Source organism: Sciurus vulgaris (assembly GCF_902686455.1).
Source record: "Sciurus vulgaris genome assembly, chromosome: 11".
Lineage (NCBI taxonomy): Eukaryota > Metazoa > Chordata > Mammalia > Rodentia > Sciuridae > Sciurus > Sciurus vulgaris.
The window spans coordinates 29,201,679-29,219,569 of record NC_136472.1 but is presented as its reverse complement, the minus strand read 5'-3'; the positions used below and the strand labels follow the sequence as shown (position 1 = coordinate 29,219,569).

General features: G+C 44.8%; 1 protein-coding gene across 2 annotated transcripts in view; it reads left to right on the top strand.

The window, feature by feature from the left end:
• EXT2 (exostosin glycosyltransferase 2) overlaps positions 1-17,891 on the top strand; it is a 136,955-nt gene that overhangs the window by 52,296 nt on the left and 66,768 nt on the right. For both annotated transcript variants that reach the window (XM_079103028.1, XM_079103027.1), the window contains exon 8: positions 13,538-13,669. In XM_079103028.1, coding sequence (XP_078959154.1) covers positions 13,538-13,669 — 132 coding nt within the window. The remainder of the gene's footprint in view (positions 1-13,537; positions 13,670-17,891) is intronic.

Below are 17,891 nucleotides of genomic sequence, written 5' to 3'. Positions count from 1 at the left end.
TGCAGATTACTATATTAACAACATAAGGGAAAACCCATCTTATAAATGTAGGAAAATCATTTGATAAAATTCAGCAATAATTATTGAGGAAACCTCTCAGCTGAAAGAGGATTAGAAAGGAACTTATGCAATTTGATGAAGATTATTTACAAAAGTGTCATAGCTAGCATTATACACAATGGTGAAATATTGAATACTTTTCTTTAAGATTGGGATCATGCATTTAGTAGTGTACTAGGAAAAAAAGAAAGAAAACCCATAAACATTGGAAAAGGAAAAGTCAGATTTTCATCTGAAGATGACATGATTGTCTACTCAAAAAAGCCAAAGGAATCTACAAATAAACACTACTGAACCAATAGTGAATTCAGCACAATTGTGAGATACAAACTATTTAAAGAAAATTCAGATTTTTATTTTGTTCAGTGTTTCCTTATTGTGGAATGGTTGATGGTCTTTTGTGATCTTCTGCCACCTAACTGAAGTAGAATGTAGCTATTGATTTTATTAAGTAAATTTTGTAATCACTCACTTCCTTGATTCTAGGGTTACCTTGCATATTGTTAGCTGATTCTGTGGAATTTTCTAGTTATAAAATCTTATCACCTGCAAAATGGATGGCTTTTTGTTTCAGGAAATGAAGTTTATGTTCACACGTGAGGTCTTTGCATGTGGGGACGGTATCGGGAGCACAAGATTTAACTGAACATAAAACTCTACTAGCAGGGGCTTAAAGAAATAAGGGTCTGTTTGTCTCCTCTTGAGAGCAGCCTGGAAGTGGGTGGTCCAGGCAGGTGTAGTGGCTGGCTTTCGACATCTCTGCCCTGTCACCTTCAGCACGTTGACCTTCTTCTAGGTCACAGTGCACCTGCTTCACCTGTGGCTGGCCAGTCCGCCTTCCCGGCAGGCAGAAGCGAGGGCACGGGAAGAGTTCAGAGGCTGATGGCAGCAGGCCCTTTTGTTTAGGCCCCCCACACGTCCGGGGAGGCCCCCTCCCTGGCCAGTGCTGTGTCACATTCACCCCTTGCTGCAAGGAGAGCTGGGGATTTAGTATTCTAAGCTGATTTTGTTAGTGAAGATAAAGGAGGCCATGGATGCTTGGGAGATGGCTCATCGTCCACCACAGGACTGCAGACGACCTGGACCCAGGGAGAACTGGGGACGGAAGAGCTCTGTTCCTGTTCTGGGGTTGCTGGGATGTAGGGGGTTTTGTTTTATCTGTGTAAAAAATTATTTTGTAGCTGACTACCTCCTCGTTAGCTTTGATAGATTTTGATAGAATTTTCAGCTGACTCAGTTTTATTCATAGCCCACCTGTGGAAAATTCTTGGATTTATTTTCATAGTCCTTCTTTCCTGTTTTCATTTTCATTTATTTTAGTTTTCTTAAATTTGTTTCATTCTTTTCTATATTTACAAATTGGACTTTCACTTATATTTTGTACCGTAATTCTACGTAAATTTCTGAGTAAGATTAAAGTGTGGAACTAGAAGAAATTTCAGAAACAGTTGAGGGCTCAGATTTCATCTGCAAGATTTTTAAAGTGGCTATGTATTTTTCTCTTAACTAATTGAGATGTTATCAGGCTTCAACTAAGCATTGAAGGCAAATGTCAGATTTTTTATTTGAGTGAAGTTACTAATAAGGAAAGAAAACATTTCCATGTTTTCCACCAACCACAAGTCCCTATGGAGTTAAAGGTCTTAATGGAATGCCATATTGTATGTGTATAAGTAAGTTAAAAATTGTAGTGTTCAGTGTTACAGTTTCATGATTTTTAATCCTTTCTAAGTATGCTAAAAATCGTCACTAGATTCTCTGGTACTCCTTCCTCCAGGAGGTGCAACTTTGCTACCTCCTCATCTGCATGGACTGACCACAGTGGCTTGCTCCTAAGGGCTAGTATGTGGCATGGGCACAACAGTAACTTTACAGTGGAGAAGCCTGGCAGACCCACTGTAACCATGTGAGCAGGGTTAACATCACCTGTAGCAAGTCATGTGGACAACAGGTGTCCCCTGGCACCACATGAAGAGAAGGGCACCTCACCTCTGTACTACGCTCTGAAGTCCAAAGCCTAATAAAAATAGAAAGCGACAGACAACCCCAAATTGAGGAACATGCTGTAAAATTCTTGGCCAGTACTATTCGTGTCAAGGTCCCGGAGGAAAAGGAGAGGCTGAGAAATGGTCAATGACAAGCAGATCACTATGGTATCCTGGATTAGATTCTGGAACAGAAAAAGGACCTTAGAAGAAAACTGGGGAAATCTGGAGAAGAAAAAGTAGTTACTAGAATTGTACCAGTGTCCACTTTCCTTGGGACACTTGGATCATGGTGATAATAAGTTGTTAACATGGTGAGGGGTGTCTGGGGACCCTGTACACCACTGCAACTGTCCTTTCAGTCTAAAACTACTGCAAAGTAAAATGTTGAAAGGAAGCAGTTACAACCTTACATGACAAGGATATGAAAAAATTATACCTATCAAAAGGTTATAAAAGGACCTCTACTACCCTTGTGTCAATCAGTGGCTGTGACTTTGTGTAAATTCCAGTGTGTGTCACGTGCATGACTTCCTACTGTGTTCAGATCAGAGGTCTGGGAAAACTGTACGAGGTGATGGAAGCAAGGCCTCTGGTTATCAGAGGCTTCCGGGACTGTGCAGGTGGAGGGAGCAGGTAAATAGCTCCATGAATAGCAAGTCAATCAAAAGCACTCCCACAAGATGTTTCAAGTGTAGCAAAGTTAATCTTTCTTGCTTCAGAAATCCATTCTTATTTTTAGGAGGGTAAATTCTGCTTGTAACTGGTTCTGGAGTTCCTGAGTAAAGGGGTGCTCGTGTCCATGAACTCCCTTTACAGACCACCTGCAGGGGATGTGCCTTTGAGGGCCTTTGTTGTTTTTTTCCCTCTCTAATTTGAAGTAATTCTCATGTTCATAACGATGGAGCGCAAAAAAAGAACTAAAAAGGTCTGACATGCAGTGATTCTCACTAAAAATAAGAATGCCTGGGTTATCAACTGACCTCACCGTGGAGTTTTTCTGGCTGTCAGGTAAAGCTTATTAGAGGCCAGCTCTGGGGCCTCCGGTCTGTTGTGAGGCCATGGGGAAGAGCTGTAGGTGGGCTGCCTGCTCCTGTGCCCTCTCTTTATGATGGGGAGAGAGGAGAGAAGCCGCGTGGCCCTGGGGAGCCTGGAACGGTATGGAGGGAGGGGAATGCGGCCCGGTACACGTGTTTGGAAAGGCTTAGAAGCCCTTCCGAGGTTTTCAGGTTCACCCTAACACAGCTTTGAAAAATAAACCCATGAAGCGTGAAAATATTTTCCAGCCCTTCACCTGAAATAAATGGCCTGTCAATGTTAGTATGTTAAGAGAAAGTTTCCTGTACTGCAGCTCTCCTGAATCTGCTTGCTCAGAGGCAGAGGGTGCTTTGGCACTTTTAACAGTGTAGCATTCTTAACTTCTGGAGGGGAGGTGGATGCTTTATTGACTCTCCAGGTCCTGGAATCTCTCATTGTTCTCATCGATTTTGGGAAGCCGTAGCAGCTGTTCTTTGACTATTCTGTGCCTGGTTTCCACTCCCCTCTCCTTCTCTTCTGGGACTCCCAACCATAGGTATTTAGGGTGTCTGATATTCTCATACAGTTCTAGGAAACTCTGGTTTTTGCTTTTAGTTATGTCTTGTTTTAATTGGCACGTGGTAATTGTACATGTGAATGGGAATGAAACGGAGTATGTTTCCATACACATGATTGTGTGGTCATCAAATCACACACCTGAATTATTCATCACCTCAAACAAATGACTGAATTATCTGTCACCTCAAACATTTATCATTGCTTTATAGTGAGAATATTCAAATTCTCTCTTTAGCTATTTTGAAATTTATAGTACATTAGCTGTAGTCATCTTGCTATGAATAGAATACCGTAACTAATTCCTCTCAACTCTAACTTCTTACCCCTTGACCAGCCTCTCCTCCTCCTCCTCCTCCTCCTCCTCCGTCTCTGGTGACCACTGTTCTACTCTTTACTTCTATGACATCAATTTTCTTACTTTCCACTTGAGTGAGATCATGTGGTGTTTGCTTGGCTTTTTTATTTAACATAGTGTCCTCTAAGTTCATTCATGTTGTCTCAAGCGACAGGATTACATTATATTTTTATCTGAATAGTATTCCACTGTATATATGTACCCCACTTCTAAACTCCATCTGTCTGTGGATGGATGGACACTTAAGTTGAGCCCCTGACTTCCATGACTTGGCTACTGTGAACCAGGCTGCAGTGAGCATGGACATTGTGTCCCTCTGACATACTGATTTCTTTTCCTTTGGATACATACCCAGTCTTGAGATTCCATTTTTATTATTTTGAGGCTCTCTATACTGTTGTCCCATAATGACCATACTAATTTACAGTCCCAGCAAAGTGTCAGAATTTCCCTTTTCCACATCCTTACTAGCATTTATTTATTTATTTATTGTCAGTTTTTTTTTTTTTTTTTTTGTGGGGGGTGGGGGGTGGGAGTACTGGAGATTGAACCCAGAGGTGCTTAACCACATCCCCAGCCTTTTTTATTTTTTATTTGAGATAGGATCTCACTAAGTTGCTGAAGCTGGCTTTGAACTTGAGACCCTCCTGCCTCAGCCTCCTGAGCTACTGGGATCACAGGCATGCATCTCTGTGCCAGCCATGTTTTGTCTTTTTGATAGTAGCTATTCTAACTAGTGTGACACACTATCTCATTCGAGTCTCAATTTGCATTTCCCTGATACTTAGTGATGCTGAACTTTTTTCATATACCTTTTGCCATTTGTGTGTATTTTTTTTCTTTTTTGTTTTCCCCAGTGCTGGGGATCAAATCAGTTCAGAATCTCACACATATTAGGCAACTGCTCTACCACTGCCATTTGTCTAGTCAGATCTTCTGCCCATTTTTAAACTGAATTGTTTGGGTTTTTTGCTACAGTTGTTCCATTTCTTTATATAGTGTGGATATTAGCCCCTTATCAGATGCATAGTTGGCAAATGTTTTCTTCCCTTCTGTGGGCTGTCTGTTCACTCTGTTGATGACCTCCTACACTGTGCAGAAGTCTTTCAGTTTGATATTATCTCATTTGTCTGTTTTGCTTTGGTTACCTGTGCTTTTGAAGTCTTATCCAAAAATATCATGAAATATTTTCCATGTTTTCTTCTCACAGTTGCATTCTTTTAGTTACTACTTTAATCCATTTTTGTATATGATGAGAGAGAGGGGTCCAGTTTCATTCTTCTGCATGTGTATATCCCATTTTCTCAGCATCATTAATTGAAGACACTATTCGTTTTCCAATGCGCTTTCCTAGTGTCTTTGCTGGAGTCCGATGGCTCTACGGGCATGGACTTGTTTCTGGGCTCTCCGTTCTGTTGTGTGGACTTATGTGTCTGTTCCTGTATTGAGACCATGCTGTTTTGGTCACTGCAGTTTTGTAGAGTGTTTTGAAGTGGGTCATGTGACACCTCCACTTTGTTCTTTTTGCTTAAAGACTGCTTTGGCTATTTTGGGTCATCTCTGATTCTGTATGAATTTTAGTGTTTTTTTTTTCTGTGTCATTAATATTTTGATAAGTATTGCACTGAATCTATAGATTACTTCAGATCTATTTTATTTTACTCTTTTTTCCTACAAATTTCTGTTTCAGTTTGGGTGATTTCTGTTGTTCTGCCTTCAGGTTCATGCTTTCCCCCCTCTTCTGTGTCTAGTGTGCTGACAAGCCTGTTGAAGGAATTCTTCATTATTGACATTGTGTTTTTCACTTTTCATTTGACTGCTGTTTTCTATCTCTACTGAAAATTCTCATCTGCTTTTGCAGTTTCCTGCCCTTTTCACTAGATCCTTAAACACATTAATTATAGTCATTTTAAAGTTCCTCTAATGTCCAACATCTTGGCCATTTTGGGGTCTAGTTCTGTTGGCAGCTTTATTTGATGACAGTGGGTTGCTTTCTTGCTTTTCGTTTCTGATGGATTTTGATTGAATCCATGGACATTGCATGAGAAAACAGAAGAGACTAAGGTAAATGTCATGTTCAGAAATGGGCCAGCTTCTTCCGGCCATTCATGTGGGTTAGTAGACTCAGTCTACTCAGAAATCAGGGTGGATTTGGGTGCTTTGCACACCACAGACTCCAGATGGATGGTGGTCAGCTGCTGCTATCTTGTGCTTAGTGTGTCCACACACCTGCGGTTCCAAATGCTCCCCTGGTGCTACCCACCCATCTCTCCCCACTCCTGCCCCACCCCCACCCTGCTTCAGTGATAGACTACACTATTGCTTGTCCTTGGTGCTGGGCACACAGCGGGGACAGTAGGAGTCTCCGTTCCCTTGTCCAGCCTGTCTGGGGCCCTTTTGCGGGGGACCCCAGGGTGGTGCCTTCTCAATGCTCCTGCTTCTTCCCCGGCAGCTTGTACCCCCCTTTATCTCTGGGGGGTCTTGGACCCCGGAGAATTCCCTGCCCTTGCTTTGTCAGTGCAGGATCCTGGCCTGGGCCAGTGTTCCTGCTCGTGCCTCTTGCCTGGTGGAAACTGCTCCTCCTCCCCACCCGGTCTGCCTTTGCCTGGCACCGGGGGAAGGGTGTCCTGCCCCTCCCAGGTCGGTTGCCTTTTTCAAGACTTACTGTGGGGCGGGGAACCCCCAGTACTGCCTCCCCAGCCTTGGGGGCAAAGGCTCTTACTTGGAGCCCTCACTCAAGGGTGATGGACTTGGTGGGTTCCGCTTGCCCATGACAGTCCCCCTTTCTCTCCTCTCCCTGAGGCAGTGAACCTTTGTCTGGATCTTAGGGAGGGGGGTTTTCTTCTTTCGTTAGAGCTTTTGCTTTTGATGACTAAAAGTTCAGTAGCTGGTTGGGGAAAAGAGATCCCAAGTGAACGTGGCTCCCGTGGGTCTAGAGCTTCCAGACCCTCCTGAGGGTGCCCGCTGTTTTAAGAAGCCACCAGAATCCCAGGCTTTGTGTTCAGCGCCTTTATGCCGCCACTTCTTCTGCAGTCTTCCAGAGCAGAGGTGATTTGTGTGCCCCATTGCTCTTTGGACAAGCGCCCCCGTGTTGGAGGACTGGTTCCCAGGGAGGTGGTACTGGGAGGTGAAAGAACTTCCGGAGGTCTTGAGGTTGTCAGGGTCATGCTCCTGAAGGAGACGGTGCACCCGGGTCCCCTCTCTGTCACTTCCCAGGCAGGAGGTGAGCACTTTTGCTCTTCCAGGTACTTCCCCCCGCCGCCCCCTGTGGCTGCCTTGTCTCGTGCCCTGAGCAACAGGGCCAATGATAACGGACCAAACCACCAACCCAGTGAGCAAAGTGACCCTTTTTTATTTTTAAGTTGATGGTCTTGAACTTCACCTACATGATAGAAAGCCAGCTAAGCAGAGGGACCTGCTACCTTTGAGATCTGAGCCCTTGGCTGCCTTCAGACCACAGTTCTCTGATGGTTCTGAGAAAAAGTACACTGTGTGTAGGTTCTGGGTGGCTTTTTCTTAATGTTTTGTTGGGTTCTGTGTTCTCCTGTGGCTTTCCCACCGTAGGCAGAAGGGGACCCTCTGTGTTGTGATCAACCCGGTGGGTTGGGAGAGAGGGACGAGAGGGGTGTGAGCAAGTGCTGGCCCACGGCTCCATGTCACTCAGGTGTCTGGAGAGCATTTACTTCTGGAAATGGGACAGACACATGGCTGGCTGGTTCATCCTTTTGTTTTATTTTTCTGGGTTTTGTTAGAAAAATCCTTTAATATGTACCCAAATTGAGCCCCTGACCTGGGGCCCATGCAGCAGGTGACTGGAAGGGAGGGATCTGAAGGCGCGCTCTTGTGCTCGCATGCACACTCGCTCTCTCTTGCTCCCCCCGGCCCCGTTAGAAGGGCATTCTGGCCTCTTGTAGGTAGCACACTTGCAGGGCGTAGTTTGAACAGCTGTTTGTCACTGCACAACATAAGGGACATTCTTAGTTCCGTTTCTGCCTTACTGTCCCCTGAGAAACAGAGTTCCCTGTCCTCCCTCAGAGCCGCTCCCCATTGTCCATTGCTGGGAAGTCAGGATCTGAGGTGTGATTTCGCAGTTAAGTGTGGGTTTCCCTTTACTCGGGGATTGGTACCGAGGGTTTGGAGGACCCGGATGCCACGTGCCTGTGCCACCTGCTGCAGAGAGGAGGAGCTGTTGGTCACGCTGTCTTCCCGCTGCCTGCTTCAGCTGCCTGCTCTCTAAGCAGGTGCTGCTAATGCTGAGCTCCGGGGAGGGCGGAGCAGAGGTGTGCCTGCCCTCCGGTTCCAGGGGGACTGTCTGCTTCCTCGGCAGCTGCACGTCATGCTGGAACGCACAGGCTGTTGCTTGCTGCACCTTCAGCACGAAGCGCTGTCCCACCCCACTCTGCATGTGTGTGTTGTTTCTGAGTCTCATCTGACAAGTCGGGCTTCCTCGCTGTCTCAGGAATTGGGGTGAACAGCGCGGACATTGGGGACTGTTCACCCTTCTCACCCTGAGACATGCTGCACGTGAGAGTGTGTTGTAACGTCAGAGGCAGAGACCCCTGGGTACAGGGTGATGTGTGTGGCGCTGTCATCTGCTGCTCGTCTGCTGAGGAGGCCCTGCAGACCTGTCAGCAGTCTGCACCCACGGCTGCAGAGGGCACCGCCGGGCTTAGGAGCGCCCACTGTGCACCTTGCTCCTCGGGGGTGCCTTCCCCACAGCACCTGCACCACCTCCTCTCCAACGCTCGGCACTCACATCTTATTGGTTTACGTTACTGAAAATCAAGATACTAATCTTGTTTTATTGACACACAACCTGAAATCATGATCTCACTCTGCAGTTCCTGCTTGGTGTGGTAGTTTTAAGCTGGTCAGTGCTGCCTTCTAGGCTCTTCTCTGTCGGAAGTTGTTGTAGGAATTTGGAGGCCGTATGCTGTGAGCCTGCATGTTTTAAAACCACAGTGGTGTCTGTTTAACCAAGGAAGGTTAAGTGCTTTGTTCCAGGTCCCATGCTGTGACCTGCTCATGTGTGACTAACTCTTCAACTGGGTAGCCTGGGCTTCCAGTGGCTGGGAATGTGACCGCTGCCAGAGAGCCCTCATGTATACTTTATAGAAGAACGAAACGTGGCAGTGTTTTGGGGGAACTGGGGAGCACAGTCACTTCTTTGCTCTCTGTATGAGAACAGAGGTGCTGTTGCACATTGCCAGCACAGCTGAAGACTCGCTCCTTCCTCTCAGTGGACAAGTAGCTGACATGGCTCTGCAGGGCCTGTGAGTTATCACGCCTCTGAACACCTCAAGGTGTCACAGTGCTCCTGCAGAAACAATTAGGCCTGAGAAGCGCGCTTACACTCAGCCTGAGACGTTTGAGCTGTGATTATTGGCAGCACCTGCTTCCTTTCCAAGCAGCTTGCCATTTGTGGACAGGGAGAGATGATTTGAGACGTCTTGAATTAAAAGCTGTGTTCCACAGTCATGCCTTTGCCTGGTATTCTGGCTGGATTTGCTACCAATTCTCTGTTTTCTATTAATCCCCAAAGCTGCTCTGCAGGGCATCACCTGTGAGCATAAAGCTTTGGGGATGCTTGAGTGTGGGTTAATCTGCATACAATTTAAATTTTTTTAAAAATATGATAATGGACCCATTTGAGTCGAAAGGAAGGCAACCTTCAGGATATATGTGTGTTTATATATATATATGTGGGCTTATGCTTGTTATTAAATTTTACACTGCTTGGATTCTTGGAAAAGAACCATTTTCTAAAAACTACCCTGTGCTGGTACTTTTTGTATTCCAGAACGAGGTGGGAAGAGGTTAGAATTGAGTTAGGAGCCATGGGTTGGAATTTCGATTCTGTCACTTACATCTTTGTATCCAGTTCCCTCACGTGTAAAATGAAGCTTGACTCTGCCCCCAGTAAGTAACAAGATGGCTGTAAAGAGTAGATGAGGTCATGGGTATAAAAGTGCTTTGCAGCAGGTGAAATCTAACATTTGCAAGGATATCAGTTCAGATAAAAAAGAAAGGCCAGTCATTATGCCCAAGGGAGTCATGATCTAGCTGAAAAGAGGAGCGTGAGCATCTGAGACCACAGAAAGTGGTTCTGGAAGGCAGCGCTCTCAGCCTGTGGCAGGACCTGCTGAGTGGACCGGCTCTCAGCCCTGAGGCTTCACAGGAAGGGAGATTGCTGGTATTCGAAGGGAGCGGGAGTCTCTGTCACCGGTGCGAGAGGTTCTTTCAGGTCTCAAGCAATGTAAATATTTTGCTAAGTTGGCAGAAAAGAAGCAACATGGATGGAAGCAGGGACGCCGGTTCAGTGATGAGGGCTTCTCCAGGTAGCAGTGCCAGGCAGCCTGCAGTACCCAGATGGCAGCTGCAGGACAGCGTCAGTAAGCCAGATGCTCTTGGCTCTGTCTGCATTTCACCTTTTCCCTGAGTAGCAGAAATTCTTGTTATGATTCTTTGCTGCCTTCTTATTGAAAGAATGGTAGTCACATAATTCAGAAGATATTCTGGGTGTTTAACTCATGGATAGAATACTCACTAAATAAAGAGAACCCAAATTGACAGGTTTGATATTAGGAAGTGCCTCTTTCACCTCTTTTCCTGGACCTTCCCCTTCCCCAGGTAGGTTGTCATGTGTCCACCACGCCCTTTTGTAAGCTGCTCAGCCTCTGGTTTTGAGTGGAAATAAAGTGTGAGTGAAGCTGGATAGCTCGTTTAGACCAGCAGCCTGCTTTTATTAGGAACTGAGTTTAACCTTTGCTTGAGAAGGACTGTCTTCTTTCAAAAGCCTGTATTAGACCACAGCTGAGTAGCTGATGATGGAGTAACACTCTTGTCAAAAACAGAGGAAGACGCTGAGATGCTTTCAGAACAGATGAAACGCTGGAGGCTCGGGAGGGCAGCCGTGCTGTCGCGGCTTGAGGGAGCCAGAGTATGGCGTCGTCAGCGGGTGCCCGTGCCGTGGGGCTCAGTGGTTGGAATTTGGGGGGTACCAAAGTATCTGGGATTTGAGGGACAAAATTTGGGATTTGAGGCAGCAGTTCTTGGGCAGCCTATGGCAGGTTCTACCTGAATGGAAAGAGAACCACAAGGCAGAAAGTGAAAACGTGCGTGCAGTCTCCCCTCCAGGTGTTTACACCCCCAAGAACATCATGACCAGGGAGGCCCAGGAGCCCTGCAGAAATCAGCAGCGGGGCGCTAACGAGCAGTGCAGATATCCAGGGGCCACGCGGAGCACTGTGAGATCAAGGTGCTGTTCAAGGCTGACAGTGGGAGGTGTCCTGGTGATACCCGAGCCTTCAGTTGGAGGCCCAGGAGAATCACACCCTTAAGGAAGCTGGACTAGCTAACCCTGACGCAGCTGAAACTAACCTCTGAGGGGACCAAAGGGGTCCCACTGCATTCTCTGTGCCTGCATGAGACTGTCAGACTCTGAGGAGGAAGATGAGCCAGGTCATCCAAAACCTCTACAGTTGTTTGAGAGCATGTCTGACATCCAATAAAGAATTAAAACATGCTAGAAGTTGAAATCAGAAGACAAAACTGAAGAGAGAAAACAGACAGTAGAAAGAGACCAACAAGTGGTTCAGATTGAAGTTATTAGTCATTAACTGTGTTCGCAAAATAGAAGAAAACAATTTGAATAAGATATGAGATCTACTTTAAAAAATGTCTGGCTAGGGGTGTAACTTAGTGGTAGAGTATATGGGTAGATTCTCGAGGCTCTGGGCTGGCTCTCCAGCTCCGCCACAAAGGTCATATGGAAATTGTGAAATTAAAAAATATAAGATTTGAAGTTAAGAATTCAAGATATGAGTTTATTAGCAGGTTGGACACTAAAGAAAAGGTATAAAATTTTTTTTAATTAGAAGAAAAGTTAGAAAACACCCAGATGGAAATACAGAGAATAGATTAGAAGACTTACGGGACATCGTAAAAACATTGTGAAATGTGTTTCACACATATGTGTATTTGATGTCCCAGAAGAGAAGGAGAGTCAAGGAAGCAATATTTAAAGATTATTTGCAGAGTTTTCTAAAATCAGTAAAAAATATTGAACCACAGTCCTCAGGAAAGATGCCAAAAACCCACAGCTAGGCACATCAGAGTTGAACTACGTAAGCCTTAATTGTGAAAACCTTAATTGTGGTCAGCAGAAAGGCACATCTTCTTTAAAGATGCCTTAGCCCGACCCACAGCTCATGTATCGGTAGAGTGTGAATTAAGCCAGAAGACAGTAGAGTTGTATTTTGAAAGTTCTGAAAGACAGTAAGTGCAACCTAGAATTCTCTACCCAACAAAAATATCCATCCAGATTTAATTGGATGAAAAAAACTTTCAAACCAGTTAAAGCAGAGGATTTGTCCCCAGCTGATCTGCAGCAAAGGAAATAACAAAATAAGATCTTAAGGTAGCAGGAAGGTAATTTGAGATGGAAGCTTATATGTATGAAGGAAAGAAAGAGTAAATATGAATTTACTTTTGACAACAATAAGGTTTTGTAGGATTTAAAATATGTGAGTAAAAAATATTTGACATTGATACAGAAGATGGGAGAGAGTTCTTGCATTGTTTGGTAGGTTGTAAAATTGCTTATTTAAGATATAATAAAATAAGCTGGTGTAGAGGCACATACCTGCAGTTTCAGTGGCTTGAGAGGCTGAGACAGGACTGCAAATTCAAAGCCATCCTCAGCAACCTCGAAGCGTTAAGCGACTCAGTGAGTTGCTCCTGAGTGCTCCCGAGTTTAATCCCTGGTACCGAAAAAAAAAAAAAAAAAAAAAGATATTAAAATAGATGAGTGATGCTTACTTTGTTAGGTTAGCTACTAAAAGAATCATGAAGCACTAAATAACCTGTAAGCTAATAAGGAAGAAAAACATGAAATAATAAAAATAGTTTTTTTTTTTAGTTTTAAGGATGAGAAAGGAAAAATAAAAGAACAAAGAAGAGATGAGCAAATAAATAAAGTGACCAGACATTTAAACCCAGTCATATCAATACTTTTGTTAAATGGTCATGTAATTAGAAGCCAAAGGTTATTGGATATTTTTAAAATATTAAAAACCAATTACATGCTTTTTACAAGATACAAGCTTGAGCGTGCAAATTTGAAAGTTAAATTTTGGAAAAATTATACACACTTGGGGACTCTTCAGGGGTGCTTCTCTGGGTAGGGGTAGTAGTTGCAGGAGTATGGACTTATGTAAAAACGCATTGGTCTGTACACTTGACTCGTGCAACTTACCGCATGTATAGCTAAAAGAAAGAGAGATGTGCTGATATAACACATTGGTATTTTCATCAACACAGAGTTTCTCTTATATCTAAATTGAATCCAGGGTGCATTTCATTCTCTTCTGACTGCATTTGGTCACCCCCTGATGGAGCCGGCTTGTACAGCAGGGAGCATTTCCCTAGCACCCCATCTCCAGGATTAGAGGAGATACCTAGACCCAGAGTCTGCATGGCGCAGTGTCTAGCTCTCCACTGTCTGGCTTGTTCACTTAGAGCGGTGCTGTTTTCTTTCTAGGCACGATGGTTCTGGGAAGCGTACTTCCAGTCGATTAAAGCCATTGCCCTGGCCACCCTCCAGATTATCAATGACCGGATCTATCCGTATGCGGCTATCTCCTATGAAGAGTGGAATGACCCTCCTGCTGTGGTGAGTGCGCTGGCCGTGTGGGGCGTGGTTGAGCTGTCAAGGTGAGAGAAAGGCAAATGTACTATAGTTATAAAGGTTACTTAAATTCTGGCTTTCAAAGATGAGAGAGTGCTTTTTAAACTTGGCCACTGATAGAGGCTGCTTAATTTTGAAATGCTAACAAAGGTAAGAAATGGGAAGTAGCAGCTCCAGTTTGCGCTCAGTGTGCTTAGGAAGACAGTCTGTTTATTTATGGCCTAGATAAGTGGGGAGGCGTGGGTCTTGTTGGAAATCAAAGACTTCCTGATGATCTTTGCAGTTGTACTGCTAAGAACTCTTAAAAAGTTCTGTAAGCAACTTAATAATAAGCTTGTGTTTTGAGAGCCTCCTCTCTTCACGACTGTGCTGAGCGCTTTACATGTGTTATTCCAATTGACATTTCCAACACCCTGTGAGGAAGCCAGGGAGCGAAAGCATGCTGCAGCCTCCTGGATTGCCACAGCGCTTGCTCATACCGTCTGAGCCCTTGTGTCCAGGAGAGAGAGGGCAGAAGCTGCCCTCAGGGCTTCCTCCTGGCCCGTGGAGGTGGCAAGGCGCTTGTGTTGCAGGGATCTGGCAGTGGCTTCCAGCCGCTCCTTTTCCCCTGAGATTGCCCGAGGTCTGGGGCTGACTGTACTGCTTCCTGGCTGCTCTGCAGCACGCCCAGCCCTCAGGCCGCAGGCTTTCTTGTTGGGGAGCTGGACTCTCGTCCATGCTTCACCAAGTTGTCACTCTTTCTGGCTGCCTTTCCTTGCTTGACCCAGTCTGCCCTCTCCACCTAGAGCTGTATGCTGCCGCCTGGCTGCCCATCCTGCAGGACCTGCCTTTTCTCTTCCTTTCCCTGCCCCTGTCCATCTGTCCGTCCTTACTTCCTTCCTTCCTCCTTCCCTCCCTCCATACCTTTTTAAGTGGGGACTAGGTTTCAGGGGCTCTATGAGGCAGTCCTGTCCCTTGAGAAGCTCTCTGCCATTTGGAAAGCCAGCGAGTAAAGCTCCAGGCCTACGTCCTGTAACAGGGTGGGCTGCATGGGCTGGGGGGCGGGTGAGCACCCCCTGGGATACCCAAAGCTGGTGCAAGCGTGTGCTTATGGCAGAGACAACATGAGTACTTTCTGTCTGATGAGGTGGCATTTCCTTTTTCCCATCCCTTCCTGGACTCTCTTACCAAAGGTGAATTTTCATAATGTTTCTGTTCGTGATTACGCATGATTACATTAAAAATGCAAGTCGTATCATGCTATACACTTTTTTTCTGCACCTCGTTTTTACATTAACAGTAGATGGCAGAGTCACTTCCTCCTCACTCTGTAGAGGTGTCCTGGGGTGTCTGCGTGCCACTCCACTGTTTGGTGTGTCTTAGCGATAGGTAGACATTTAAACTGCTTTCTTTTTTCTAACAGTACAAATAATACAAGGGACATACATTCTTAAATTTGCACGTGTGAATATATTGATAGAATTAATTTCAGCTGATAAATTGCTTAAAGAAAACACATTTTGAATGTTGGTAGATAGTAACCAATTCAAAAGCCTGTAGTTCCCCTAGATGACATTTTGGGTGCTCTGGATCTCCATGCCTCATCACCTGAGTTCTTTAATTTTTGCTTATCTGTTTTGGTGAAGAGCAGCCTTTCATGTGTATTTTTCAAGTGGAAAGTCAATTCCTTTGTCAGGTTCCCCCAAACATCCCACTTGTGTTTTGGTTGATATTGAATTTTTAGTTTGCTTGAGGCGGTGCTCAAGGTACTTAGAAAGTATCAGTGAAGAAAGCAGAGAAGCAGCCATGAACACGTCTGGGGTCTTAATACCTGGAAGATTTATCTTTCTAGTTGTATTTTAAAAGTTTCATTTTTTATAGGTTGTTCACAAGTCCTGATTTTTTAGTTTTTTCTTATATTCTGATAAAGGAATACTTTCTGACTTGATAGTTTCTGCATGGTTGCTATTTCCATAAAGACACATTTTGGGTTTTGTATATTAATCTTGTAACTATTCTTACTGAATTCTACAGGCATTTCACTTTTTAAGGTGATGATCTTACATTTTTTAGATAAATAGTTGTATCTACAATTGCTAATTTTTCTTCTCTCAGTATTTGAACTTCTTTTATCTAATTGCATTGACTTGTACTTCTAGAACAGTGTCGAATGATGATCCAAAGGAGAAGGGCAGATCCTATTCAGAGAAAGGGAGAAAGCTTGGTTCCCTCCGGAAGGAACCACGAACCTGAAGGAGCGGGGACAGGGGCTCAGGAGGGTGGGTAATTTCAAGGGGTTTGGCGTGGCAGGAGGCAGGATGTGAAGAGAGAGGCTGAGCTGGGGAGGAGCAGATCAGGGGACACCGAGTCTGCACCAGGGTTTGCAGTGCTCTCTGGAACAGGGAGTGCCAGTACGAGAGCACAGGGGACCAGCCTGTGCATCGCAGCTTGGGAGGCTGGTGCATGGCAGTGGAGACAACAGGCTGCCCCAGGAACCCAGGAGAGCTGAGAGGGGACAGTGGGAGGCATACCGCGGTGACCCTGCTCCGACTGGCGAGTGAGGGAGAAGTGGTGGAAGACAGGAACATCGTGTAGTTACCAGAGAGAGAATTTGAACAGGGGTGAGCGGGTGGTGGAGTCCAGACTGTCTAACCTCAAGGCCTTCCCCGCCGGCCCCAATCTTCCCCTCCTGCATTCTCTCTCCGCTCCCTTGCTTCGGGTCTAGGTTTCGGGCAGCACGATGCTTCCTTCCTGTGCACACCCCACCCTTTCCTGCTCCGTGCCTTCCAACGTAGGTCCTCCATTGGCACGCCTTTCTCCACCACGGACCCCACACGTCGACACCTTAAGCATCTCCCAGGGGCCGGCTCTTGCACTTCCTCCTCCTCTGTCTTCTCCTTGTGACTCTTAGAGTACATTATCTGTGTTTCCTTCCTGTCACTTAAAATAATAGAAGTATAATTTCCTGTAAAGTTTAAGCTTTCCTAGGACAGTTCTGATTTATCTTGGTATTCATTGTAATACCTAAGATAATCTAATTCAGACTAGCCCCTTGATATATAAAAGAGGGGAGGAAGGATGGAGAGAGGGAGAAAGGGAAGCAGGGAGGAAGATCAGGATCCCAGAGGTAAGCCATCCAAGACTCACTCATATACCAGCATGGTATCATTATTTGATTTGACCCTCATCCTGCTGGAAAAGTAGGTAAAATAGTTGTAGTGAGACTGACTCCCAGTGCCTAGTGACCTGTCCAAGGTCACATAATTGTTAAGTTATGTAACTGAGAAGCCAGGTCTTCTACCTACGAGTAATCCTGCCTTGCCTGTGGAGTTCTGTGGGAGCCATTAAGCTTCCTCTAGGCTGAAACATTACCCCTGTTCCCAGCATATGTGCACATTTGAGCCAAAGAATAGCACATGTGTTCCTCTGCAGGAGAACCCAGACAGGTGTGATGGTCATGACTCAGAAAGTGTAGAAGTAGTGGGCTTCATCCTGTGCTTTCTCTAAAGCACCAAGAGAAGTTTAATAAGAATAAATGGTTGGAATTTTAGTTCTCTTTGATAAGAATACGGACTAGGATAAAAGGTGAAATTTTGCAATTTTTAAATTGGTGTTTTAGTTGAGGACAAAATGGTCAGAGTGTGGGCTAGGGATGTAGCTCAGTGGCACAGCAGTTGCCTAGCATGGTCAAGTCCCTGGGTTTCATCCTTAGCACCTCAAAAAAGGGCAGGGCCATTGTCTAAGTGCTGAGCTCTTAACTTGAGAAAGAACATGAGTACCGAAAGCAAAAAACTAGATGGAACTACAAAATATATTCTGTATTTTTTCTTTAACTCTTTTTTAAATTTTAATTAATCTCTTATTCTAATTGTACATGACAGTAGAATGCAGATATACATTTTGATAGATCATATATAAATGGAGTGTAATCTCCCATTTTTCTGATTATATATATTGTAAGATCACATCAGTCATGCAGTCATATGTGTACATGAGGTAATAATGTCTGTTTTACTCTACTATCCTTCCTACCCTTATACCCCTTCCCCTCCCTTCACTCCCCTCTAATATAAAGTAACTCTATTCTTCCCTCCCCCACCTTATTGTGAATTAGCATCAGAGAAAACATTCTGCCCTTGGTTTTTTGGATTTGACTTATTTCATTTAGCCTGATATTCTCTAACTGCATCCATTTATCATCGAATGCCGTAATTTCATTCTTCTTTAA